Below are 27,500 nucleotides of genomic sequence, written 5' to 3'. Positions count from 1 at the left end.
CATCTGAAGTCTCCACCTTTTGTCTATTTACGCTTTGAAGATTCCTTTGAGGTGCCTCATTCAGTGGCATCAGCAGCGGCTTTAGGCAAAAGGTTGGTTCAATGGAGCCTGGGCCGCAAAGGTTTCATGCTATTGCTAGGCCCAATGGACAGTGTTGCTTTTTCCTTCATTTACCCCATTCATGTCACCGAGCAAAGGGAGTAGGAGACTGTTTCGTGGCTTTATTGGCATTGCAACATAATTAACACGAGTGAATGACAATGTTATCGTTATCCTGTTAAAATAACCTGATGAGGTGTTATTACATTATGACTTTTAATATTATAATCGATTGGATATGAAGTGCCTTCACCAAGGCAACAATTACACCCATAAACCAATGAAGGCAAAACCTAATGAAGCACTTCTTCTAGCGAATAGTAGGCATGATGAAAATAAATGAACATGCATCCAAATTCTAAACGGTAGCTGTAAACCCCAATTCTGAGCCAAAGCTACAGTACGTAAGTGCATTTTCAACGACAGCATTTCTTGTGGAGGCCAAAGGTCTTTTCAACAAAAACTGACATTCGCACAATCACTATCCTGGAAATTCCAGTGTTTTGATATTTTGTTTGGAGGACCAGCTCAGAGTTAAATACTTATTTTAACATCAAGTAAGCAGTGCACGTAGCAGGCAGGATGGTCTGGAGGTACGCACACTTGCCTCGAAGCTGTCTCTAGCCTGGCTTTGAATCCTGGCCCAGCTATAAGTCGGTGAAATCTCGGTGTTTCACTGGCAGGTTCATTCATCAGTGTGGATGGATGTTAGACTGGCATTCCATCTGTTGGCATTAGTTGTACGCTAAATATCCCATGCTGTCCTTCACGAAGAGTAGGTGATCTTTTGCCAACACCATGGCCAAGTTCCAAATTCCAGCCATTAATACTTAGTCGAGTTTCAGGCCTAGCTAGCCAGTTCGTAAAAGACTATGGCCAAAAACTTAATCTGACCCCACAAGAATGTGGGAATAATTAGGGAAGTTATAGAAGAAGAAGAAGCCATTAGGGGAAGAAGCAGTGCACTGCCACCTCATGTCATTCACCATCATGATGCAGAATTGTTATCATCATTATTTCCAATAAATCTTCCTAAACCAACCTTCTGACTTGCTGTTTTCAGTGTTTCCTCATCTCTTCTATCTTATTTTCCTCATTAATTCCCTTGCTAGTTGTGCTCAATGAGAGTTAGCCATTTAGAAATTGTCACTCCTTTGTTGAAAATTATGCTTAAAAGACGATTTGAACTGCAGATTTTGCGCTCGCGACGGCATATTAAAAGCTTTTGCACAAGCAGAAGTGAGTCACTGAAAACACATACACAGCACATGCGCGAAAGGTCTTGTTCGCATTAATACATCATTTTAAAAGTCTCGTATTGTTGCCCTACTACCCCGATGTCGGTTCAACTTTGCTCTTACATGAACCTTGGTGATTTGATAAAGCAAATGGTTTTAAAATGTTGATATTGACAAAAAAATTTTTAAACAGACAAAACAAGTTTAACATTTCAGCATTAACAGTCAATCATGTAAAATTCCAAATTCCTGCCCAAAATCACCTTCAATTGAATCACCGTCAGTTGGAGTGTCCCATGGCAGCGTCTCGAGTCCCAAAACCCCTCGCTTCCTGTAGCGACCTTTCACAGTCGGACCCAACTGCTCCTGGACTCTGTGTCTTTTTCATCTTAGAGAGTGGAGAAGTTTGTTGTCAACCCTCAACTCTGATTCTGCAACTGGACCGGACACAGCATCAGCTCACTTGTCCTAAAAACCTGGTTGCTGCTCTTGCACATCCTCTCTCTCTCTGCCCTTTTCACCATGTCATTTGCCTGAGGTCATCTTCCATCTGCTTGGAAATCAGCCAACATCACAGAATTAAATAAAAAGTAGAAAAAACTGATCCTCTTCATGACAAATCAATTACCTTACTTCCGTTCATGACAAGGTCATGAAACTCATCATCACAGTTGCTATGAAATCCTTTCTTTTCTCCAATGGCCTCATCTCAGATGACCAATTCTGATTGAGACAAGGTTATTCCACCTTTTCCATGTAGCTTCTACTCACCCTTCAATGGATGGAGGCCCTCATTATCAGAGATGAGATCAGGGTGGTCTCTGCACATATTTCATGCTTTCAATACATTCTGGCATCCCACCTTGCTCTCCATACTCTGACTATAACTCCACTCTTGGGTTAATAACTTCCTCTACCCTCATAGCCAACGTGTCGCTCTTACAGAATCCTTTCATCTCCTCTTCCTGTCAAGGCTGGTCACTCAAACTTTGAGTCACTCAAACTCCTGGATGTCATTATCAATCACAATCTTTCTTGGGCACACCACATTTCAAAGTTGGCCTCCAAAGCCAATCGCCAACTGGGCATCCTCTGTCATACAAAGTCCTTCCTTGGAACACCTGAACTCCCATTCCACGTCCTCCGCAACATCTGCATCTTGATGGAGTACTGCTTTCCCCTCTGGACTGGCTGCCCTGCCTCACACCTTGCTCAGCTGGATGCCGTGGAAACTAAGGCCTTCACGACCATTGAAATGACCCACGCTGAAGCTGTGTCAATGGGCCTAGCGCTTTCCCATCACAGACAGGTCGGTGGTTTCTCTGTACTCTACCACCTTCGTTTTGGTCTTGCACCCTCTGTTCTTTCCTTGCTTTGACCACCCTCCCCCAGGTTTCTGCAGGAGTGCATGCGGTCCAACATTAACCCCCTTATGGTGAAACTCCCTAAATCCAGGATCACTGATCATCTCCACTCATTTGTTCCTCTTTGTTCCCACCTGTGGAACCAACTTCCACATTCTCTTCAATCTCATTCTTCCCCACAGGTCTTCAAGACAGCTGTTCTCCACCATCTCAGATTGTCCCCAATCCAAAACCATGATCTTTTTCTCCCTTCGTTAATCCCACCCACCCAAGCCCAGCTACTTCCAGATTTCCGTTTTTTTCTTTCTGAAAATTACCTTCTGTCTCCAACCTGTTGACTCCTTGCTTCCATTTCTAACTCCGATTCCTCTTCACACTCATTGTTTGTCTCAGTTTACCTCTATTTTGTTCTTCAGTTCTGCTGTTGGTGTTTTCCCCCAATCTCTGCTGTTCCATCCTGATCTGTTCAGTGTTCTCGCTCTTCATACATGAGCCTTGATTGTGTAAAAAAAAATAAAAAAAAATTGAATGCCAGGCCTGGCCGACTGCTTTGTAAAAGAATTGGGCCAAAAACATTATCTGGCCAACTCCACAAGAAGATGTGACTAATAGGGGTCATGGTTGTAGTAGTAGTAGTAGCAATAGTAGTAGTCGTGGTCGTACTCATAGTCATAGTCAAAGCATATTAGATATTCAAATGGGATGGGAGAAGTGAGAAGGGGAATGTGAAGGGAAAGGACAATAGAGTGAATGAAGGGAGGGCCATGGAAATATCACTTGTCTTTCTATTGAGAGTCGGGTTTTGTGTATGTTCAAAGGGTGGGTGAAGAGGGAGGTGGGGGGCGGGGGGAGGTGGTTCGTGATCAGACTAAAGAGATATATATATATATATATATATATATATATATATATATATCTGAAAAAAAATATATATATGTATATATATATATATATATATATATATATATATATCTGAAAAAAAAAAATATATATATATATATATCTGAAAATATATATATTAATATGTGTAGGGCCCGACGGAAAAATAAATGCCAAGAAAATCGCTTTGCATTGCAATTAAACCCATCAAGGTGCATATTGTGTACGAAAGCAAAATGCAGCATCACTTTTACCAACAATGAATTTTACCCGCAGTTCAGCAATCCTGCTCAAGCAGCTCGTTTGAAATATGACATCTGTTTTCATCGCATTGTGTTTTAGTTTGCCTGCTGAGTGAGCTACGTTTGAAAATTGCCATTGTCAATGTGTGGGTCTTCTCAACCACACTTCAGCAACTTGTCCCCCTAACATGATGCTGAACACAGTTTTGTTCCCGTAAACTGCACATCACGGCTGAAAATTTGCAGAATCGATAAACACTAAATCTCAATACATCACTTTTTTTCTGAGGAAAGATCACAGCTTTGAAAAGGATGACCCTAATCTACAATTAGTCGTTGCATTTTTTTCCTTTCCGCTTTGCACAGCTGCGTGAAGTCACGTTAGTGCGATGCATCTGCTCCTCCACACTCGGAGGATGTCTTTACACAATCTACTTTACTACGTTTCACACCTGCAAGACCAATTATATGAAGCATGTGTTTCCTTTGACACTTGTTTTAGTTGTGCAAAAAAATTCTGTTTTATGAGACAGTACTATTTTTTCATTGCTTTTACCTTCAATAATAGCAGTTTCCAATTCGGTAGTGTACTTCATATTCTGTCGACTGTCGTCCTCCACTTCATCTTTTTCAAAGACTCCTTTGCGAGGATCAATTTACTGTCGAGCCTGGATTGAGGTTGGATTTCCTTTGTGATGCTGAACATGAACAAGTGAGTCCATCAAAGCCTGGTTCACTCGCACTATTATTTCCGTGTCGTTTTGGGTTGTGCTCATTCATTCCCTGCTTCAAGGAACGTTTCTCGATGCTCAAGGATCTCTTCATTTATTCACTAAGAAATATCCATTTATGAGTGAGCAAAAGTGCAGAGTGTGTATGACTAAAGACATTAAACATTTAAAAATCACTTTTTTTCGAAAAAAAAAATCACTTTCAGGTCTGGAACCATGATGCATGGAGAGCGAAAAGAAAGAAGTAAAAAAACTCCATTTCAAAAAGCTCTCAAAATTCATGGAATTGAATGGCGTGTGAACAAGAAACAGGAAGGAAATTTCAAACAATCATTCCTCCTTCCTGAAGAAATGTATGTTAAGCCCTATCTTGTCATCTTTTGCCATTATTGTTTTATTCTTCACATTTTTCCCAGGCTCACACAGAGGAGCCTGCCTGTAACTCACTTGTAGGATGAAGACATCAGTAGAATTAGGTATCAGTGCACCCTTACATAAATTACAAGGATTAGGAGACAACTGACAAACGTGTTTGGTGTGTGGCAATTGAACCGAGGTTCCTTGCATGAAAACAAGGGGTTTAGTTGCGGTGGTGAGTAATAGTTTGTGAACCCTTTGGAATTTTCTGTATTTCTGCATAAATTTGATGTAAAATGTGATCAGATCATCATTCAAGTCTGAATAATAGATAAAGAGAACCTGGTTAAACAAATTGCACACGAAAAAATTAATTTGCCTTTTCATTTATTTATTGAGTAAAGTGATCCAACATTCATTTTTTTTGTCGGAAACGTGTGTGTGAACCTCTCGGTTAATCAGCTCAATTGAGGCGGTAAATAGTCAGGCGTTTCAATAAATGGGATTACAATCAGGAGTGAGTTTGGGTGGTCCTGCCCTCGAAGAAAAACATAAACTTTGTTCGTCACCTTCAGAGTCTGGTCTTCACCACATAGGTTTGTCGAAATGTGTCATGCCCCGATCAAAAGAGATTTCTGAGGACCTTTGTTTCTTTACAAAAAAAAAACCTTTTGAGAGGAGCCATTTACTTGCATGCCCACATTCATGCTGAACGTCTAGTCACTTTGGACCAAATGTTATTTCCAAAAGGAAATTGTAATGGGTTTTGTTCTCCTGCTACATGATGTAGCATCCTCTCTGAGAGAAAACATGCTCCATGATGCAACGCCCCCAACTGGCACCGCAACAGAACGTCAATTTTCTCATGCGAACACTTTCCCTTCTGCATTATTTATTGTGATCAAATATCGATTGTGATACCTTACTTTCCCCTTATTGGAAGATTATTGATGGTTTTATACTGTTATGATGTTTCTCATAATTAAACTAACAGGAGCTTCAGTGGTTAAAGTTAAATTCAGGATGAGGAGGTAGTTTGGGCAAGCCCATCTCTTTATGAAAACTTTTAAAAACATCAACCAAATAGCATAGTTTCTGAAAGGTGGGGGCTTTCCTCAATGATTGTTTTTTTCAGGGGGAGCGGGGAGTGAGACTTTCATTACTGACAAGGTCTGTAGTTAACACATTTGATACTGACAAGAGTAGTTTAGCAATTATAATAACAAACATGTGGAACTTAAACAGGTGATTTAGAGCATGGCAATTCATTCATTCTTATGTGTGGCGGGCCTGGCTGCTGGTTGCATCATTCCTGTGAGAAATGCTAGGCCGTTGATGGAGAGCCTGCTTGGTTAGGACAATATAATTTGCAGTTTGTTAAGGGTGCCTGTGATCATACACCCAATCTTTGTGAAAGATCATAAATGTCCACCAGCATTCAACAGTGGGAGAAGGATCCCCATCTTAATGTCCCATCCGACGGGTGGAGAACTAGCCTTATCTGGGAAACAACAGATCGACAGTTTACAGCTGGGTCGAGATTCCAACCCAGGCTAAACAGCTCAAAGATGAATCTGCGACCTCTAAACTATCCAGTCAGTCCTAAGCAAATGCTTATGAAGCATTATACTAGCATCAGTTCTAATAATTCTAAAGCCATAAAAACTTGTGACAAGCCGGTAGGCGACATGGCTGCTCGCTCTAGATGGAAAGCTGGCCGACACGACGAGCCAATATTAATGTACATGCTATCAATCAATTTCATTCTTTGACAATCGAATGGCCACGGCGCGATGATCAGAGTACAAATTAGCGAAAGTTAGAGTATGCATGTATCGGAGATTTTCGTAATTTGTATGTACAGTCCACAATAAGTGTACGATGTACGATAAAGTATTTTAGCTGTTGCCAAGCAACGGAGGAGTGCATAGCAACCATTAATTTTTGTGTACATGCTTGCCACATTGTACACATTTCACCCAAGTTTCATCAAAATCAGACTCTTTCTCTTGGAGATATTCGCAATTTACCGTTTCTGAAATGTTCGACATGTACTCGCCCAAAACCTATCTCCTCCTACAAATATTGTTTGTTAGGGCTGCAAATTGGCATGAAGGGAGCGAGATAGATTGCACACAGAACTCGAAGATTCGATATTTTAATTTTTTTCGATTTTTTGACCACTTTAAAGGGCCGTTGCTATGCCGTTGCTCGGGCCCGGGGTCCCATATTCGAAAGCACACGATTCCCAGAAATATTGGTCCTACCTACCAAATTTCATTGGAATCGGTTGAGTGGTTTAGCCCCAAGGCTTGACCAAAGTTTAGCAGACAGACAGTCAGATGGAAATGTCCAGAATAATGGTGCTCTCGAGCGGAGCAAGCAGCCAACAGACAGACGGAAAAAGTGAAAATAAGGGTACTCTAGCGATCACCCAATTATCACAGCCCTCTTAGTTTGCGCCCAGAAACCCGCCTTGTGAAATTTCAGGCATGTTTCCAAAGAGACTCCAACGAATGGCAGCCCTGGTAATTCCATTTATCTATTCGCTAAAGATTTTATTATTTTATATGATGCTGTAAGACATTCTCCTTGGGCACAAAAAAAGCAGGTCCCTCGGAGGTCCAGATTCGGAGGTATTGATTTTTTTGTACAGTCCACAATAAGTTTATGATGTACGATAAAGTATTCTAGCTGTTGCTAAGCAACGGAGGTGTGCATAGCAACCATTCATTTTTGTGTACATGCTAGCCACATTGTACACATTTCACCCCAAGTTTCATCAAAATCATACTTTCTCTTGGAGATATTGGCAATTAACCGTTTCTGAAATGTTCAACATGTACTCGCCCAAAACCTATCTCCTCCTACAAATATTTTTTGTAAAGGCCCGGTCACACCTTGATGTTTTAGCCAGCGATGGCAACGTATTAAAATGTATCTAAAACGCTGGCTTACGTTGAACTTTTGATGTTTTTTTTTAAAGATTCGGACGTATTCAAAGCGACTTGGTCTTATGTATAACGCATTAGTAACGGACACAGAACATTTCGTTGTGTTATAGATAACTTATACCAACGAATGCTGAACCTGTTGTCGGCCTACACAACCTATGCCCAACGATAGTCTAACTTAGGCATAGCGCGTTGCACGCATCGCCGACGATGTCGTGACGTAGCCTATTAAAAGGCTGACGCACAACGATTCGAATCATAACTGCCGTAGAAATGGAAGTGTCAACATCGCGGTCACACCTTGGCGATCTCGCCAGCATATGCCGACCTAAGAAAAATGTGTCTAAAACGTTGGGGCACGTCAAATACGGTATGAGTAAGTTTGGTATACGTGAGTACAACGCTAAAGTACGCTATCATACGTCGTAGTAAGTAGAGTACGTCAAGAAATTTTAAACATGTTCAAAATTTTACGACGTACTCGGCGTATGACACATGTTCCGCATGCGATGGGGATAGGTTTTACACACGATATGTGGACGCTTACACACGTCCACAAAGGCTACTTCTAAGCTACTCATAAGTCGAAACACGTCGCGGTAATGTCTTTTTTACGCGAAACTTATTTCTAACTTATGTTTGACGTGCTTTGAACCAATTCTTTACGTCGTCCCAACACACATCGACGTATGTAGATGTATTCCAATGACGTCTTCCAGTCGACAAAAAAAAAAAATTAACGTGTTTCTAGCTTACAACTGCCATATAAAGACGTGTTCCCAGCGGTTTTGGGAATTGGTATATAAAAATGCTGCTCATAAAAGGGGAACCCAACAGTGTTTTCGAGTCCTTTTTGAGTCGATGTCCATGTCAGCAGTAACAGTATTAGTATTAGTATTAGTATTAGTAGTAGTTTGTTCATGTTGGTAGTAGTAGGTGAGTGTGAGGGGGAGGGTGTGGGTTATGATGGATCGTCCTTGCGTTTAACGATTTTACGATTTAAATGATAAACTCAACGATTTAAATGGCTGCATCTCCACTATTGAAAGTAGATGCTTGCGCTCAACAATTGGATTTTTTTTACACTCAACGACTTTTAAACGGTACCACTCAGCTAGTTTCATTGTTTACAATGAACGATTTAAATTGCTGTCACTCGCCTTTGTTTTTTGACGCTGGCGCTCGGAAATTTTAATCGTTTCTATTGAACGTGCTAAATCGCTCAAACCCCACTATTGAAAGTAGACGCTTGCGCTCAACAATTGGATTTTTTTTACACTCAATGACTTTTAAACGGTACCACTCAGATATTTTCATTGTTTACAATGAACGATTTAAATTGCTGTCACTCGCCTTTGTTTTTTGACGCTGGGGTTTTGAAATTTGAAGCGTTTCTTCTGAACGTGTTAAAACGCTCAAACTCGACTATTTTAAATAGACGCTGCCGATGGACAATTGGAATCATAGCCAAGCTAGACATCGAAGTGTGAACATCCTCGTCATGCCGAAGAAAAGTTTGAAGAATGCTGCAAATAAGTGTCCTGGCCGTGGCCGTGGACGCTGACGCAAGGACGATCCATTATACCGACGTCTTTCAGCCTATGAGTAACTTAAAAGTAACGTCTGTCGACGTGTGGCAACGATCGTGTAACGTGCCAACAACACGTTAATCATAGGTTAGAAATAAGTTTCGGGTACGCTAAACATTACCTCGGCGTGTCTCAACTTATGATTAACTTACAAGTAGCATGTGTTGACGTCTGTCAACGATCGCAGACCGTGCATACAACTTGTGGCCAGCATAGCGGAACGTGTGAGTCATACGCCGGCATACGTCGTGAAATTTCAAGCATGAAAAAATTTGAGGACAACCAAAAAGTACAACGTTTAAAGCCAACGTACATCGACGCATGGCAGTGCTTTTCAGCGTGCTCTCAATGTTATCAAAACTTACCCATAACGTATTCAACGTGTGCCAGCGTTTTAGAAAAAAAAAATTCAAAAATCGGCATACGTTGGCTAAAACGTCAAGGTGTGACCGGGCCTTTAGGGCTGCAAATTGGCATGAAGGGAGCGAGATAGATTGCGCACAGAACTCCAAGCTTCGATTTTTCGATATTTTTTTTGATTTTTTTTCGATTTTTTGACCACTTTAAAGGGCCGTTGCTATGCCGTTATAGGGCCTGGGGTCCCATATTCGAAAGCACACGATTCCCAGAAATATTGGTCCTACCTACCAAATTTCATTGGAATCGGCTGAGTGGTTTAGCCCCTAGGCTTGACCAAAGTTTCGCAGACGGACAGACAGATGGAAATGTCCAGAATAAGGGTACTCTAGCGAGCAGCCAAAAATAATGAAGCACTGCTCAATGGTATTCAAGTTGAAATGACGCATAAAACTCACCACTATGAAGAAGCTTCTGAGTGCTGTGATCCAGCTCGATGGGAGTAGGAATGTAATTGTCATTGCTTCTTGAGGCGGACACCTTCTCAGGACTTCCTTGCAGTTGCATGGTTAACTGCTCCAACTCTGAGTCCAGCTGACCAGCGGCATGCCAAGAAGAAAAACAGCGACAGTATAATGTTTCGAGTAAATAATAACAACTCCTATCAGTTGCAATAAGGCAACTCCAGGCTCGCAAGTGGGCAAAAAGGAAATCTTAATTTGAATCCCAGTTGTAACAATCACAATTTTGCTGGTTTGTTCAAGTGTCTGTTGATTGGATGCCAAACAAACACGCTGGCAAGACATCGCAGACTCACAAAGAACAGAATTTAGGGTTTACTGTTGTTGTTATAAAAAGAATTGTACATTAAATATTTTTCATCAGCAAACAATGAACAAGGAATAACTACTGTAGTGATTCATCAATGAACAGGACTTCCATCTATCTAACAAATGCATATTTATTTGACTGGCATTCAGTTCTGAACTTGGTCTGCTGGTGCATCATTACTGGTATACAGGTCACTGTTGGTGTAGTGCCGCCTCATAGTTTGGAGAAGGAATTTAAAACTTGGCCAGAGTACCAGAACACAGTGGCCTACTTTGTTGAGAGGCACACTGCAGCATTTAATCTGCACAAGTGATAGCTGTTGGAAACCTGGACACAAAAGCATATGCAGGGAAATATAGATTGAGGGTCACCGAGTCATTGCTCGTCGAGTTCCTTTGTAAAAAGTCCGACAGCCATGAAGAAAAATGCACCGTTCAGTGGTGCTGGACTGCACCTCAGTGATCCGCATACGCAGCCGATGGTTTTCCGCCTGCAGACCATCACAGCGACTCGTGGAGGTGTGGTTCACGCTCGAGATGGATGGAGGGGTCCGTGTATCTTCTCTTTTTTGGTTCTGGGTGAAGCGAAAGCGGCGGTTCTGCGTTGCTGCATCAGGATTTGTCCGCAGCGTGAGGAGCTGTGACAGGGAGGTACACGCTATGTCTCTTGGTTGAACAAACAACTTCTTCTCTGCAACAATATTGTGACAATGGCACACTGACCACTTGTGAACAAGTGACCACGATTTCAAGTGGCAGGTCAGCATCACGGGATGGTGTTAATATTTACTTTCTTCAAATATCTTTAACAAGTGACAAAAGACACATGGAAGACCTTGTAAATGTATCACAAGTAGGACAATTGAATGAGTTCACACCAATTGGTGTACTTTTACATGAATTACAATGAGTCGACAAAGGACAAATTAACACTATAGGATCACATTACGAACTAAATGCTCAGATTGAAAAAGCAAACAGGACAATATTTCATCGCATTACATCTGCCCACATTTGGGGAATAGAAGGACAGAGCTGACAAGCAGGGGGCTCCATGAAGAGTGATTGAATTGCTTCCAGGACGAGCTAGACCAAGATATATTTATATATATATATATATATGAGGAGCGGCTGAAGGAGAGAAGACATTATACATTAGAAAGGAGGCGATTACAAGGGGATTTGATTGAGACATTCAGGATAATGAAAGGTAGAGACAAAATAAATGCAGAAGAGTTTTTCAGCAGAATTGACAGTGAGGGGAACAGGAGCCACATCTGAAGCGTAAAGAAGAGGAGAGTGAGGACAGCAGTAATGCAGGGGTCTTTCACTCAGATAATAGTTAATACATGGAGTGGTTTTCCTGGAAAGGTAGAGGTAACAGAAACAACTAGAACAGCACTCGGTGGAGCACATACCTCCGCCAGGCTGAACAGTTTACATTTTATATCCTGCTGATAGGTCAGATTTGCATCTGGACCATTCATCCTTGTCAAACAACAAAATCTAATCAGCTTGTTCTTGTCACCTTCCCAACTCATCTACCATAATATCATGCCATATATCATTCATTGCACCATCTCTCAATGGTGAAGAATCACTTCCAAAATTGTAGTATCTGGATATGGATCTAAAACAAAATCGAATCAATTTGTCCTTGTCGCACATCAAACCTGTCCACCAAGTTTCATCCGAATCTGTCCATAACCTTTTGAGATATCCTGCTCACAGACAAACAGACAGGGGTGAAAACATAGCATCCATCCACTTTTGGTGGTGGAGGTAATAAAGCCTGTCTCCTTCAGGTTGTGGTAGCTTTCAAAGAAACAACTAGAGGGGGAGCACTCGCGAGAGTGCAAAACCTCCGCCACCAATACTGCTGGGTCACTCAAGTGAACCTTATATCTTATCCATTAAATATGACGTCAACAGTGCTGACAGAGTTATAGTTCTTTTCTACATTTTTTTTTGGGGGGGGGGGTTGGAAATCACTTAAAACATGTAGAAATGCAAAAAAAGAAATCCAAATTTTGTTGAAAAAAAAGTTGCAAAATTTTTTTTTTCTCTAATAATTTTTTTTGTGGGGAGGGGGGGTTGGAAATCACTTAAAACATGTAGAAATGCAAAAAAATATTTTTTTTTCTCTAATTTTTTTTTGGGGGGGGGACCAAGTCCAAAATCTAATGGCATGATCCTTGGACCATACCTACCCCCCCCCCCCCACCAAGTTTCGTCGAAATCCGTCGAGGAATTTTTCCGTAATACTGTTCACAAACAAACAAACAAACACAAACAAGCAAACAGAAAGGGGTGAAAACAGTAACCTCCGATCTTCGATGGCGGAGGTTAATAACAGTAGTGGTAGCTTTCAATCATGACAAATCTCCCACTCTCTCTACAAAAGGACTGACAGTGTGGCAAAATATCCTCTCTAATTTCCGAACAATCCTCTTCAGGAAGTTCAGTCACTCAAAACTATTGGGCCTCACTCTCAGCCAAGATCTTTCTTGGGCCAACAGCATTTCTCAGTTGGCCAACAAAGCTGGTCGCCAACTGGGCATCCTCTGTCATACAAAGTCCTTCCTTGGCACACCTGAATTATCCACCTGCAAGGCCTTCTTTTGCGGTTTGATGGAGAACTGCTCTCCTCTATGGGTTGGCGTCCCTGCCTCACATCTTGCTCAGCTTGATGCCATGGAAACCAAAGTCTTCCAGATCATTGGAATCTCCTGCGAAGAAGCTGCGTCAATTGGCCTATCACTTTGGCATCACAGACAGGTCGGTGGTCTCTCTATCTTCTACCACCTCCTTTCTGGTCTGGCACCCTCTGTCCTTTCCATGCTTTGTCCCTCTCCCCCCTCCGGGTTTCTGCAGGGCACACATGGTACACCAGCAACCCCCTTCTGGTGAAAGTACCAAAATCCAGAATCACTGCTCACTTCCACTCATTCATTGCACTTTTCTCTCTCCTGTGGAGCCAACTTGTACATTCTCTTCAATCGCATTCTTCCCTGCAGGTTTTCAAGACAGCTGTTCACAACCATCTCAGATCCTCCATCATCCCAAAGCATGCTATTTTTAACCTACATTACCACCCCCAACCCCCAAGCACACCTCCTTCCAAATCTCCAGTTTTTCCTTCCTGAGAGTTTGCTTCTGCATCAATCTTGTCCACCCCCATGCCTTCTCTCCAACCCCTCATTCTTACCCACACCCCTTGTTTGTCCATGTCTGTCTACTTTGTCTCTCGGCACTGTTGGTGTCCCCCTCCTCTATTTATGCTGTTCCTTTTGTAATGTTGTGTTCTGATATGTGTTATAGCTCTTCCACGAGCCTTTACTTTGTGTACAAGAAAGGATAGGGTTAAAGTGTAATTTTTTTGACAGGATCTATAGCTCATAGTAGAGCTGCCACACAAACACCACACACATCTCACACACATGGATGTCCAGACCAATATATGAGTCACAACACAAGACTGTTAATCTCATCTAACACAACCACTGAGCTTGGGGGGAGTGCCGTCACTTCCCAGGGCTGTCTAGGTGCAGCGACACCACAACAATGATGCTGCCTTTCTCACCGCACTCAGTGGGAAATGTTGTCACAGACACTCTAATCATTACACCACCACGTCTGATAAAATTATAAAGGTATCTAGAAGCATTGGGGATGGAAGGGTGTATGGAAAATGGCAAGCCTGTGAGGTAGCTTAGGTATGGATGGGTTATTGTATGCATATACCCTGATTGTGATGCCGATGAGAGGGTCTCCTCAAAAGGTTTATGTGCTGTCATTCATTTCGTGGGCTGAAAGGATGGCCTAGAGGTATGCACAGTTACCTCTAAGCTGTCTATCCTGGGTTTGGATCTCGGCCCAGCCATAAACTATAATTCCCGTGTTTCACAGGCAGGGTGATTCATCAATGGGTGTGCCATCCCATGGATGGATATTAAACGGCCATCCCGTCTGCAGCATTCGTTGGTGGATGTTAAAGATCCCACGGTGTCCTTCGTGAAGAGTAGACGAGCTGTCACCGGCACTATTCCAAATTCCTACCCTAACCAGCAGAGGGAATTGCATCAGTGGTATTGCCACGTCCTGAGCCAAATATGCTACCCCACAGCCTTGTGATGCATATGAAAGAATAAGATTCATTCCTTACCCAACAACCCTGTTCATCCCCCCTCCACCTCCACAAAAAATCCCTGGTGATGTCTTTGAGCTTGCCAAACTGTTCTCCCAACTCTCCCCCTTGTGAAATAAGTTGATAAACTGATAGTTTGAATTAATGTGATGTTGAACATTGTGGGCCAAATGACCAACTCTTGTGTTCATATTCCAGGTCTATCCTTACACTGTAATAAAACAAAGGTTCCATCCAAGAAGAGGAATAACACATGAAATCACAATGGGGATTGTTTTCATTTCAGGAGGATAAGCAGCTCAAAAGTCTTTTATCGTTTTACAGGAATGAAATTAATAAATCAAACCTTTCGTCAAGCGACACAAAATATCTTTGCTCGCTGGTAGTTTTGAAGCGATCATTTTTTATTGCCTTTATTATTCTCCTGGCAGTGAAAAATCAGAAACAAATGTGAGCGTTAAAATCTGCAGGTGAATTCGGAATGAAACAACAATAACAAATTATTCCCATTAAAATGAGAAATGTCAAACGATATACGTCATGTTATGCTTTTGGGTAAATGATGACGGATTTAAACTTTGGCAAAATGGTTCACTATTATTGCCAGGTCCAAATCCACTCTGACACCACCCGACCAAAGACGGCTATGAAAAGCCACTTTTATCAAATCACTTTGACACTGAACTTTATATCCAATTATTACGACACGCTATCTGGTATTTTGTTCCTTTATTGCATTCATCTTTCGTCCTTTCCCCCCCTCTTTTCTATACAAGGGTCTCGGCTCATGGAGGAGATATACGACAAAGAGCAAGGGGTTTACGAACTACCAGAGTGTCTGTGGGGAGAGGGTGGGCAAACACAATCAGGAAAGGAGGAATACCACAAAAATGAGAAACAATGGCACAGAGGAGAACAGAATGGGAAAGAATTAGCATGTGTCGAAGAGACCGTGGATGTGCATGGGTGAATGCAGGGGGGGAGGGACGTAATGAGCAGAACATTTGAAAGCCTAAAGTGAGGAGGACGGGACACTAGATACACGGTACAAGGAGACAATTCCATAATTGGGAGATCAAGAGGACACATGAATGCAGGTGAGCAACCAGCCTGGATTTGAGAGTTGAGAGTGAGCAGATGAGGGCTTCTAAAGGAATACGTGCAACCTGGTGTGGCTTGGGGAGAGCAGAGGTAAGAGAGGGCTGGAGGAACAAGGCAACTGCATGCTTGTAGATGAAAGGGAGCCCACCAACGTATTGACAGTGGGAGTTTTGACAGACTCTGGGAATCCACCTCCTTCTTTGAGATTCCATGTCATGAAGAGCGGCACTGTTTTTGACCATATCCTTTGAAATCATCCTCATCGGTAACATAACCAATTGAGCACTTGTAAGAAAAGTCTTCTTCTATTGCATGCAGCACATGGCTGTGTGTTGCATCATTTCCTAGGGATGTGGCTGTGCCACTGATACAGTACCCCTGTAGGCTAGAGCAGGAATTTTGAATTTGGCCAGGGTGTCCCTTCTACCCTGACAAGCTTGCCAGTCCCTGTTGATGAAAGGGAGCCTCGTAACATGATGTTGCCACCACCATGCTTGACAGTGGAGATGACACCACCATGCTTACTTGACACCACTATGCTTGACAGGAGAGATGGTGTTGACTGGATGATTTGCATTGTTTGGATAGCTCACCTACTCTTTGTGAAGAACAGCGTGGGATATATAACGCCTACCAACTAATACTGGCAGATGGGATACCCAGCTTAACAGATATCTGAGGTAAGGTAGGCACATTGATGAATCAACATGCCTGCAAAACTGCAGAATGACATTTTACAGCTGAGTCGAGATTCAAAGCCAGGCTAAAGAGCTCAGAGGGGAGTGTGCATGCACACCTCGATGCTATTCTGCATTATCAAGATAACTGATTTTATTTATTTATTATTCTTTAATTTAAATTATGTTGTTTACTAAAGACCATTTGACCAATAGGAATGTGAATTTTATGAATAACTCGACGACACGTGAACCCGTTAGGTTCCCGTTGTGACAGCGGTTGATAAAAAAAAGTCATTTCAAAAAACAAAACAAAAGATAGCTCCAGCGAACTATACCGCTGAGGTTGTTTACATTGATCAAATACTCCCGAAGAGTACTTGACTGAATCAGGAATTGATTTTCTATCCCGCCCCCCAGAGGGAGGGAGCGGGATATTGTAATCGTCTGGTTTGTTTGTTTGTCTGTCTGTTAGCAACTTTATGGCAAAATGGCTTTAGCAAACACTATCAAATTTAATCCACAGGTGGGCAATGAACCTTGGATGACCCCATTAACTTTTGTGTCCAATTGGATCAAAGGTCAAGGTCAAGGTCATGAAAAGATCAAAATCGTTTTTCGCTCATAACTTCGTCAAAAATGATCCGATTTACTTCAGACTAAGCTTATAGTGAACCTTATTGTATTTGTCACTTATAATCCTACCCATTCCTATCGTGAAAAATGAATATTTGTGAAGATCAGTAGGGTCCGAAGTTTTGGGGATCATGGTCATCAGTCAAAATTACAAATTTTCCATTATAAATCAAAAAAGGTTAGGAATATGCCTGTTTACTATGGAAGACATATATCAAGTCCTTTATTGGCTTTCATTTAACATCATGACCTTTGACCTTACGTGGCCTAGAAAGGTCAAAATCATTTTACGGTCATAACTTCGTCAAAAATGGATTAATTGATTTCAAACCAAGACTAAAATATTCCTTATTCTATTCCTTATAATCAACATTCAGGTTAAGGATGTATCAAATTTAAATTTGATCCCCAAAATAACTTTATGCCTTAAATGGGTGGGATTTGTTGTGCCTGGCACCACTTGTTAACCTCCGCCATCGAAGATGGACGGAGGTTACTGTTTTCACCCCTGTCTGTTTGTTTGTTTGTGAACAGTATTACGGAAAAACTCCTCAACGGATTCTGACGAAACTTGGTGGGGGGATTAGGTATGGTCCAAGGATCATGCCATTAGATTTTGGACTTGGTCCAAAGCCCAAATGGCTGCTATGGTGGCCATTTTGAAAAAACATTTGTATTTTTTTTTTGCATTTCTACATGTTTTAAGTGATTTCCAACAACAACAACAAAAAAATTTGTTCGAGAAAAAACAACAACAAAATTTTGCAACTTTTTCAAAAAAAATTTCGATTTCTACATGCGGGTCGATCTAGTTTAGTTTATTCAATCGTGGTTCAGTAGAGTGTGATCCGTTTTGACCTCCAATGAATAGGATACCAGGTTCACTTTAGTGACCCAGCAGTATTGGCGGCGGAGGTTTTGCACTCCACCGAGTGCTCCCCCTCGAGTTAATAATTGTTTTCATTGCCCTATTTGAATGAAACTTGATACTGAACACTGCAGGAGAATGTTGAGTAAGGTGGGCCGAAAGTTTTTGCCCTCTCATGTGCGGTTTTTGCTGTATTTTGGGAACATACATACATACATATATACAAGATGAGAGTTTTAGTAATACATAGATACTTGACATGAAAAATGAACTCGTGCAAAGAAGATTATTGAATCAAAGAATGCGTGCCATTTTCATCCATGTTGGGGGGATCAACAGCATCATTTAATGCCCCACACCCAACTTTCCTCAGATGAACATCCTTTCAGAAGATGTAGAGAGGCCTGAAAAATTATTCACCATGACCAACAATCCCACATTTAGATGAATTACCACTAGTGTGTAAACTAATTTTCCAAATGAACTTTTTTATTCATTACTGAAGAGATCAAACTAAACACTGTTTTATGTTGAAGGATGTTCCATGTCAGGAATACCTGCAAAAAAGATGTACAAATCAAAATTCACTGGTTGTAAAAGTATTCAGCACTTGTTGGAAGCACCTTTTACAGCAATGACTGCGATGAGTATCGTCGGTAGGTCTCGACCAGCTTTGCACGGTGAGATGGTGAAACCTTTGCCCATTCTTCACATGAAAATTGCTCCAGTTCTGCCAAGTTTGATGGGGATCGTCGATGGACTGTAATCTTCAAGTCTTGCCAAAAATGCTCAATTGGGTTCAAGTCAGGACTTTCACTGGGCTACTCAAAATAACATTTATTTTCTTCTTATTCAGCCACTGCAATGTGGTTTTAGCTTTGTGCTTTGGATCATTGTCCTGTTGAAATGTGAAATTCCTACCCAGTTTCAGATTCATGGCCGACACGAGGTTTTCATCAACGATTCTCCTGTATTTTGCACCATCTATTGTTCCTTCTATCCTGACAAGCTTGCCAGTCCCTGTTGATGAAAAGCAGCCCCATAACATGATGCTCCCACCACCATGCTTGACAGTATGGATTGACCAAGTATTGACTGGGTGATGTGTAGTGTTCAGCTTGCACCAGATGTAACACTTTGAATTTAGACAAAAAAGTTAAATTTTCGTCTCGTCTGACCAAAAAACGTTTCTCCATCATTAAGATGCTTTTTTTCACAAACTCCAAACAAGCTTTTAGATTTGTCTTTTTCAGGAATGGCTTCTGTCTTGCCACCTGCCCATAGGGGCCAGCTTTGTGATGGGAACAGGATATTGTTAATTGATGAACACTGACCCCCATCTCAAGACATAGAGCCTTGCAGATTTTTCAAGTCATGGTTGAATCTACAGTGACATCATGAACCAGTTTCCTGCTTTCACAGCTGCTGAGTTTGGATGGTGACCTGATCTGGGTGGAATCTGCGTGGGATGGTATGATACATCTTCCACTTCTTAATGATGGATTACACCGTACTCAAAGGGATAATGAGTGACTTTGAAATCTTCCTATAACCCTCTCTTGAGCGGTGCTTCACCACCACTTTATATCTAACTTCTTTGGAAAGCTCCTTGGTCTTCATGTTTGCCTTGTTGGTTGACCAAGTGAGTTGCACCTTAAAACTCCTAAGATAAGTGGTGGAGGAGCTTAATTTCAAATTTGAACCACTGAATACATTAAGGTTAAACATATTAAACTTAATTTGTAACCTTTCAAACAAATAAGTTGCTACTGAAGTGATTTAGGATTCATTAGGCAAACGGTTTGAATACTTATGCAACTGAGAATCATCTGATATTCTCTGTTAATTTAACTTATTCATGTTTTATCTGATTTTTTTTAGCTTTACAACTTTGGAGGAGTTTGTGAAGACTTTATGTGTTAAGTTTGATTTGAAAGCATCATGAAATAATCTCTGGTGGCAACAAAATGTGAAAACTTTGGAGGGGGGTGAATACATTTGCAGGCCACTGTGTATACAACTTCCAGCTTAGCTGCAATTTGTGAAAAACATTGAAACATCCACTGCTAAATGCAATATCAGCTGCGTCAACACTCCCATCTTTGTGAGTCAGTTTGAAAGCTTTTGCAGAAATGGCAGTCCAATAATTCTTCCCACCAGTAAAAAAAAGCAGAAGAAAAGGTAAAAACAAACAAACATTTCAACAAAGTTAAGCAGGTGTTCTTTAACCCCAAGACCAAAGTACACAGTCAAACAAACTCATCAAAGTCATGCACATGAACCTTGGCCTGAAGGCCATAGCTCATAGTCATGCAATAACCACATATATCACAGCAATTAGTGCCCAAAATACCATATACTGTACATTTTCAATTTGGGGACCAATGGCTGTCATTCGTGTGCAGTTGATTCCCACTGATGGTTCAACTGGTAAACCCATATCGGATTATATCCAAATATCCCCTTCTCAACTGTTCTGGAGGAATGAGCACATGCCACACCAGCAATTCCTTTGAGGCTCGTGACAAACAAGGGGTGCCTACCACACATCCACCCTTTTTGGCATCATTAAACAGTTAATGACGTTTCTGAAATGTAGCCAGCTCCTTTAAACTCTACTCTGCATTGAGAATGGCCAGTGATCCAGAAATGCATCCATGGATCAATTCCTTTCCTAACGGTGAGAGGAGGGGGGATGACACTGCCACAAAGACAATTGAAGCTTTCAAGCTGACTTGCACTGTGGAAAGCATTGTCATGGCTGAAACTATGTTATTAGCAGTGGATAGTTCTGTGTTTTTCACAGATGATGACTAAGCTGGAAATTGCATTTCATTTGAATATCTTCTTTTCTGACTATTGGCTGATGGAGAGAACTGAGGTATGGACACTCGTCTCTGAGCTGTCCAGCCTGGATTCAAATCCCGACAGAGCTAGAAGCTGTCATCATATGTAGGGCGATGCATCAATGTGTGTGCCGTCCCTCGGATGGATGCTGAACTGGGCATCCCATCTGCCAGCATGAGTTGCTATACATTAAAGATCCCACGGTGTCCTTCATAAAGAGTAGGCAAAATATCACTGGCATCATGGTCAAATTCAAAATTCCTGCACACTCAGTTGAGTATCCTGCATCAGTGTGGCGACTCGTCTAAAACTGTAACCAGAGCCAAGAAACTGCTTCAGCAGAATTGACACTCTGCGTTGAGCATGGTGATCATTGAGTTCATGATCATCATCATCATCGAGTACATAATCATGTTTCGAGATTAAAATTCAGAAATTTTGTTCATTGCATCACGGATGTCAAAATGGTGGATCCATATCAGGCACCCCCCTACTGGTCAGGAAGCTTGTAGCAAGTGGTCCCAGGCCCTCCTCTCTCTCCTTCCAGCTTTAAGTTTGTTTTTACCAAGCAGCACACAAGAACCTAATACAACTTGGGGAAAAGTGCATCTTGAGTGTAGTGTAGATAATACTGAGGGTTATTGTTTATGGGTTGATCAAAATTTTCACATTACTAATTGTATCTTGACGAGATCGCAGCCAACGAAATGTGGATTGATGGTGAGGAAATCAAGAAACACATTTAAGAACCCAAAGACAAGACAATGTCATTGGTCACCAAGAGGTTCATAAACTCGTATGTGTATGAAGGTACATGTGTGTTTTGGGGTTCATAATTACAGACTTACAGAGACAAACAGACAAAGATGAAACAACAGCAGCATGGAATGGAATGCATAAATTATTTGTGTGTTACTACTGCTGCCATAAAATGCAAATGAAATATAATCAATCATGCAAGTTACAAATGTATGTGTAAGTATATATATATATATATATATATATATATATATATATATATATATATATATATATATATATATATATATATATATATAAACAGGGTGAGTCAAAAGTAGCGCCTGATTTCTGTTTTTTCGGCTGTCAGATTCTTTCTGGGACGTCATGTTGTTCATAATTGTCTTGCAGGTTATTAATTTTCGTAATTTGTTTATTTTTGATTTTGTTTTGCAGGTTATTGCTGCAAGTTTGGAAAGATACTGAATTTGCACCAAATTGAGCTTAATGGCACAATTAACAGACACAATTGTGTCTACTGGGCTGAAAATAACCCAAGAGTGACAGTTGAGAAGGAGGTAAATTTACCTGGAGTGACAGTTTTGGCAGCCATATCTCCATTAGGGATAATTGGACCCTTTTTCTTTGAGGGATCTGTCACTGCAGAAATTTACCTGGATATGCTGCAAACCTTCCTTTGGCCCAGGGTACAAGATCAGGACTGTTATTTCCAGCATGATGGAGCTCCACCTCATTATGGACGTAATGTTCGTCAGTGGCTTGATGGAAACTTTCCCAGAAAGTGGATCGGCCACCGTGGTCCGATCGAGTGGCCGGTGTAACAGTTTAACTACCCCCCCCCCTGGACAACTCACCCCCCCCCCCACAGAGGAATAGAATACAGATACAAAAAAATGGATAAAAAGAACATGAGAAGAACATAAAAAGAACATGATAAAAAGTATGTAAAGAACTTGAACACCGAGAGGTAAATATTTTAGTATAAATCTATGTTTGGCCATAGGGGGGCAAGTTATCCAAGGAGGGGGGAGACTTATTCGAGGACAAGTACCCCCCCGGGGGGGAAGTTGTCCAGGGGCAACTTATCCTGTTACACCGGCATGCTCCCCAGACCTTACACCTCCAGATTTCTTTCTTTGGGGGCCCATAAAAGAGCTTGTTTATCGTGAAAAGCCTCGTACCATTCAGTAATTGAAGGCTCAAATCACTGCAAAGTTTGAGGAAATTGATATCGAACTCTGCAGACGTGTGTGCCGCTCTGTGCCTGCTCAGCTGCAATTGTGCATCGATCAAGAGGGAGGGCACTTTGAAAATTGAAAGTAAAACAGGTTGGTACAGTTCTGTAATGATTTTTTCTTGAATAAATGGTTAGATAAACATGTCAATCATTCATTTCTACCTTCTTGTACACTGTAATACAAATGGCAAACAAACAATCAACTGACAGAAATTGGGTGCGACTTATGACTCACCCTGTATGTGTATATATATATATATATATATATATATATATATATATATATATATATATATATATATATATATATATATACATACACACACACACACACACACACACACACACACACACACACACACACACACACACACACACACACACACACACACACACACACACACACACACACACACACACACACACACACACAGCATTGTTTCGCTCTGTGGCTTTATTTGTTCCTTATGCATGGCCGCATCTTTCAAGTTGCAAACTCCAAACTCTGGGTACAAATGCAACTTTGTGTGTGTGTGTGTGTGTGTGTGTGTGTGTGTGTGTGTGTGTGTGTGTGTGTGTGTGTGTGTGTGTGTGTGTGTGTGTGTGTGTGTGTGTGTGTGTGTGTGTGTGTGTGTGTGGGGGGGGAGGGGTGTAACATCGGCTATGTGGCTGCGGCCTCACACATGGGTGTGTGGGGGCAAGGAGGGTGTAAATCTCCATGTAAATGTGCACCGTGTAGCGCCACCTGATGGGGGTGGCAGAGTATTGCAATTTTCAAATTTCCTTTGGCGACAATGTTACTTCTTCACGTTTCTCTTTCTGCTCAATTACAAATAAATATAAACATTTTCAAGTTTTGAAGGAAAAATGATAAACATGATCAGTCCATCCATGAAGCCGTGTGACTACGTCCATTAATGACGTGCTGTTTGAACGTCAATTGCACCCTGACTTCACACACATTCGTCTTTTAATTACGTACTATGCACTTTTTGACCCTTTAGACTGCTGAGACGCCTTCGACTGTTGAATACCCTTTAGGACCCCCAAGACTCTTAAGACCCCAAAAGACCCTGAGGACCCAAAAGACCCAGATGACATAAGACCCAGAGGACACAAAAGACCCAGATGATCCAAAAGTCCTTGAGGACCCAAAGGACCCCGATGACCCAAAAGACCCTGATGACCCAAAAGACCCTGAGGACCCAAACGACCCATAATATCCCAAGGACCCTGAGGGCTCAAAAGACCCATTGGACCCTTTATGACCCCTTTTACCTTTAAGACCCTGATGACGTCTTTTACCTTTAAGATCGTTTTAACACTTTGGATAGTATTGGATCATGTCACCCTTTAGATCTTCCTATACCCTTTTGACCCTGAGAACCTTGAAACCTTTACACTGCTTAAGTTCCTTTTCACCCCTCAGACCTAAACCCAATTCAGACCCCTTACACCCTTCAGATAGATTAGACCCTTGACAATTTTGAGCTTTAGAACACTTGGACCATTCTATATCTGTCTGTGTGTCTCTGTGTGTGGCTTTGTTCCTTATGCTCGGTCACATCTTTTAAGTTACAAACTCTAAACTCGGGGTGCCAATACAACTCTGTGTGGGTTTTTACATAGGCTATGTGGCTATGGCCTCACGCGGGGGTATGCCAGAGTGGGGAGGGGGGTGGCGGTGTAAAATATAGATGTAAATTTGTACCATGTAGCACCACCTGATGGTGTTGGCAGTTGGTATTACAATTTCCTCTTTTAACTGGACAATGCTGAGGGTAAAGCACACTTCACATGGGTAAATTTGTTCTCCTTCCCTTCTCAACCCCCCCCCCAACCACCACACAAAAAAAAAAAACCACAGAGGGGCCTGGAAAAGCCTGTCATTGTGTGTGACATTTCTAGCAGGAAGGGACATCAGGACGAACGGGGGGCAAAGGAGTGGTGGAGCAGGATGTGAGGACAGGGACGGGGTGGAGGGGGGAGGGGTTAAAGCACTGTATGCACGGGTAAATTTGTCTTCCTTTCCTTCGCCTTCTCACCCAAAAATTTTGGCAAAGAGGGCAACTAATCGGTCAATCAGCGAAGCGACAGGTAGGTTCTGCAAGTTGAGAAATAGAAAAGAAAACTAAGCAGAAGAAAAACTCTACAAGCTTAGGCAGGAGATTGATGAAAGTCAGTTCATCAGCCACAATGCCACGAGGAATTACCTGCTCAGAGATGGCACAGAGGAGTCGACAAAGTTATAGCTGGGGTGTGAAGAGAGCATGAAAGAGCATTAAAACCCATTGAAAATGAAAAGTGGACTTTACAGATGGAGCTGAAGAAAAAAACTCTCTCCTCACAATTTAGTGCATAATTTAACTGATCCATGCTGCTTAATGATCAAACCATTTGATGTGTTCCATTCCTACCTCCTTCACCGAAGGTGGGCGGAGGTTATGTTTTCACCCCCTTCTCTCTGTTAATTGCAAAATCGAACATTTTTCAAGTATATTGGTTCGTCGATTTTGTCATTCTGTCTGTCTGTTTGTCCGTCTCTTTATCGCCTATAGGTCACAAATTTTAACCACTCCTCACAAAAATTCATCACATGGTAGAGTTTGTCACAAGGAAGAAGCCTATTGTTTTTGAGGTCAAAATGTCAAAAATTCAACAGAGGCCAAAGGTCAACAACTTAAGTGAGATTTATAAAATCCTCAATTTTCATCCGATTGACATGAAATTTGAAGAGGATTTGCAGATCATGTCACTGAATTGAACCAGCCAATGATTTTTGAGTTCAATATGGACAAAAAGGTCAACATAGGCCAAATGTCAACAACTAAGGAGGTATTTCCAAAATCCTCAATTTTCATCCGATTGACTTGAAATTTGAAAGGATTTGCAGATCCGCTCACTGATTTCAACCACAAATTATTTTTGAGGTCAACAATGGCCAATAGGTCAACATAGGCCGAATTTCTAAAATTGTCAATTTTTGTCCGATTCATTTGGAATTTGAAGAGGAGTTGCATATTTGGTCATTGAAATCAACCCCCAATTATTTTTGAGGTCAAATTTGTTTTATGGATTTTGCAAGTATCGTGCTCTGCACGACGTCTTCTTATTTGTTTGTTTGTCTTTTTGATTGTCTGTGTGCAAGATATCTCAAAAAGTTGTTGACGGATCCAGATAAAATTTTGTGGGCAGGTTGGGTGTGTGACAAGGACGAACGGATTAGATTTTGCTGCAGATCCAGATCCGGATCTGACTACTAGAATTTTTTAAGTGATTCTCCACCATTGAGAGATTGGGCCAAAAATGGTAGATAGCACGATATCTCAAAAATCTGTGGACGGATTCGGATGAAACTTGGAGGAAAGGTTGGGTGTTTGACCATGACATATTTATTCGATTTTGGTGAAGATCCAAATCCGGACCTGGATATGAAAATCATTTAATTTATAAAGTGATTCGTCACCATTGAGAGATAGGGCCAAAAAAGATATATAGCATGATATTTCAAAAATATATTGGGTGCGATATGTTCTTGTGGATCAGGCATGATGTGGCTGAGGTATGCGCTCTACCAAGTGCCCTTCTAGTTCAGGTCTGTTTCTGGGAAGAAACCTCTTATGGAAAGTATCAAGTTTAGAGTCATTGGCGTTGGTTGAATTGAACTCTGAAGGAAACCACTGAACTACCAGACTCAGAGCAAACACTCAAATACACCACTGAGTCTGGTGCGAGATATGAAACCCAATGACAGCACATCAACCAATTTCATCTAATGAAGTTTGCGAACAAGTGTCATATTCTTCTTTCATACGCAGCACACGGCTGCATGTAGCATCTAACAGCAGTGCCAATGATGCAGTGCCCTCTGTAGATTATAGCAGAAATTTATATCGTTTCAAGTCATAGAAAAACAAATTGTAGTTACGACTTATGAGGATCTATGCTCCTTCACACTGTGAGAGAAAATGTGGGGAAATGTAACCTGACATTTTGTCCTCCGGGTGGCCTTGATCAGAGAACAGTTCAAAGTTATTGTTAAAAGCCATCCTGTGGTTGAACCTTTGGATTGAGCATTATTGACAATATATTTTTTACAACAGATGAGGCTCTTACATGAGCTTATGTATAAATTTAATGTTGGATAAGGACATAAGCAGAACCAATGCACTTTTCCATTAAGTACAAGGACATCAAGAGCAACTGGATAAGTCGATTCTGTGTCGGAGTGGCGACCCATCCAGTGTTGTATCTCCAGCCACGAAACTGCTTCGGCAGCACCGACACTCGAAATACAGCATGACATATGAATGAATGAATAAGACTAGTCCATTGATGCAGTTTATGCGATTTAAATTTGGTATCACAGCATGGTGAAGCTAGTGCTCATATCGGATCACAGAACAGGATAAGCCATTGTTGGTATTGTTTAAGTAACTTGACAATGGTTCCCATGTTGTCTAATATATTTTCTATTATCATGAAGAACCTCAGTGATTCATCTGATTAATAATTTAATGAAGATGTGTTCACTGAACAATGTTTCATGAAAAAAAAAAACTTATGGACAAGAATAAAAATGCAAATA

At 41.4% G+C, this 27,500-nt stretch overlaps 1 protein-coding gene across 2 annotated transcripts in view; it reads right to left on the bottom strand.

The window, feature by feature from the left end:
- Positions 1–27,500, bottom strand: part of LOC147028312 (gamma-aminobutyric acid type B receptor subunit 2-like) — a 92,438-nt gene that overhangs the window by 36,006 nt on the left and 28,932 nt on the right. Inside the window, exons 4-5 of one of the 2 annotated variants that reach the window (XM_085878597.1) lie at positions 11,096–11,278; positions 10,269–10,404 (exon numbers count right to left, since the gene is read on the bottom strand). In XM_085878597.1, coding sequence (XP_085734723.1) covers positions 10,269–10,404; positions 11,096–11,278 — 319 coding nt within the window. The remainder of the gene's footprint in view (positions 1–10,268; positions 10,405–11,095; positions 11,279–27,500) is intronic. The other variant, XM_085878598.1, reaches the window with a different exon arrangement.

Source organism: Eptatretus burgeri, chromosome 4 (genome assembly GCF_056783735.1).
Source record: "Eptatretus burgeri isolate ZD-2024b chromosome 4, Ebu_testis_v1, whole genome shotgun sequence".
NCBI classification, from domain to species: domain Eukaryota; kingdom Metazoa; phylum Chordata; class Myxini; order Myxiniformes; family Myxinidae; genus Eptatretus; species Eptatretus burgeri.
This window is presented reverse-complemented; position numbering and strand designations above follow the sequence as displayed.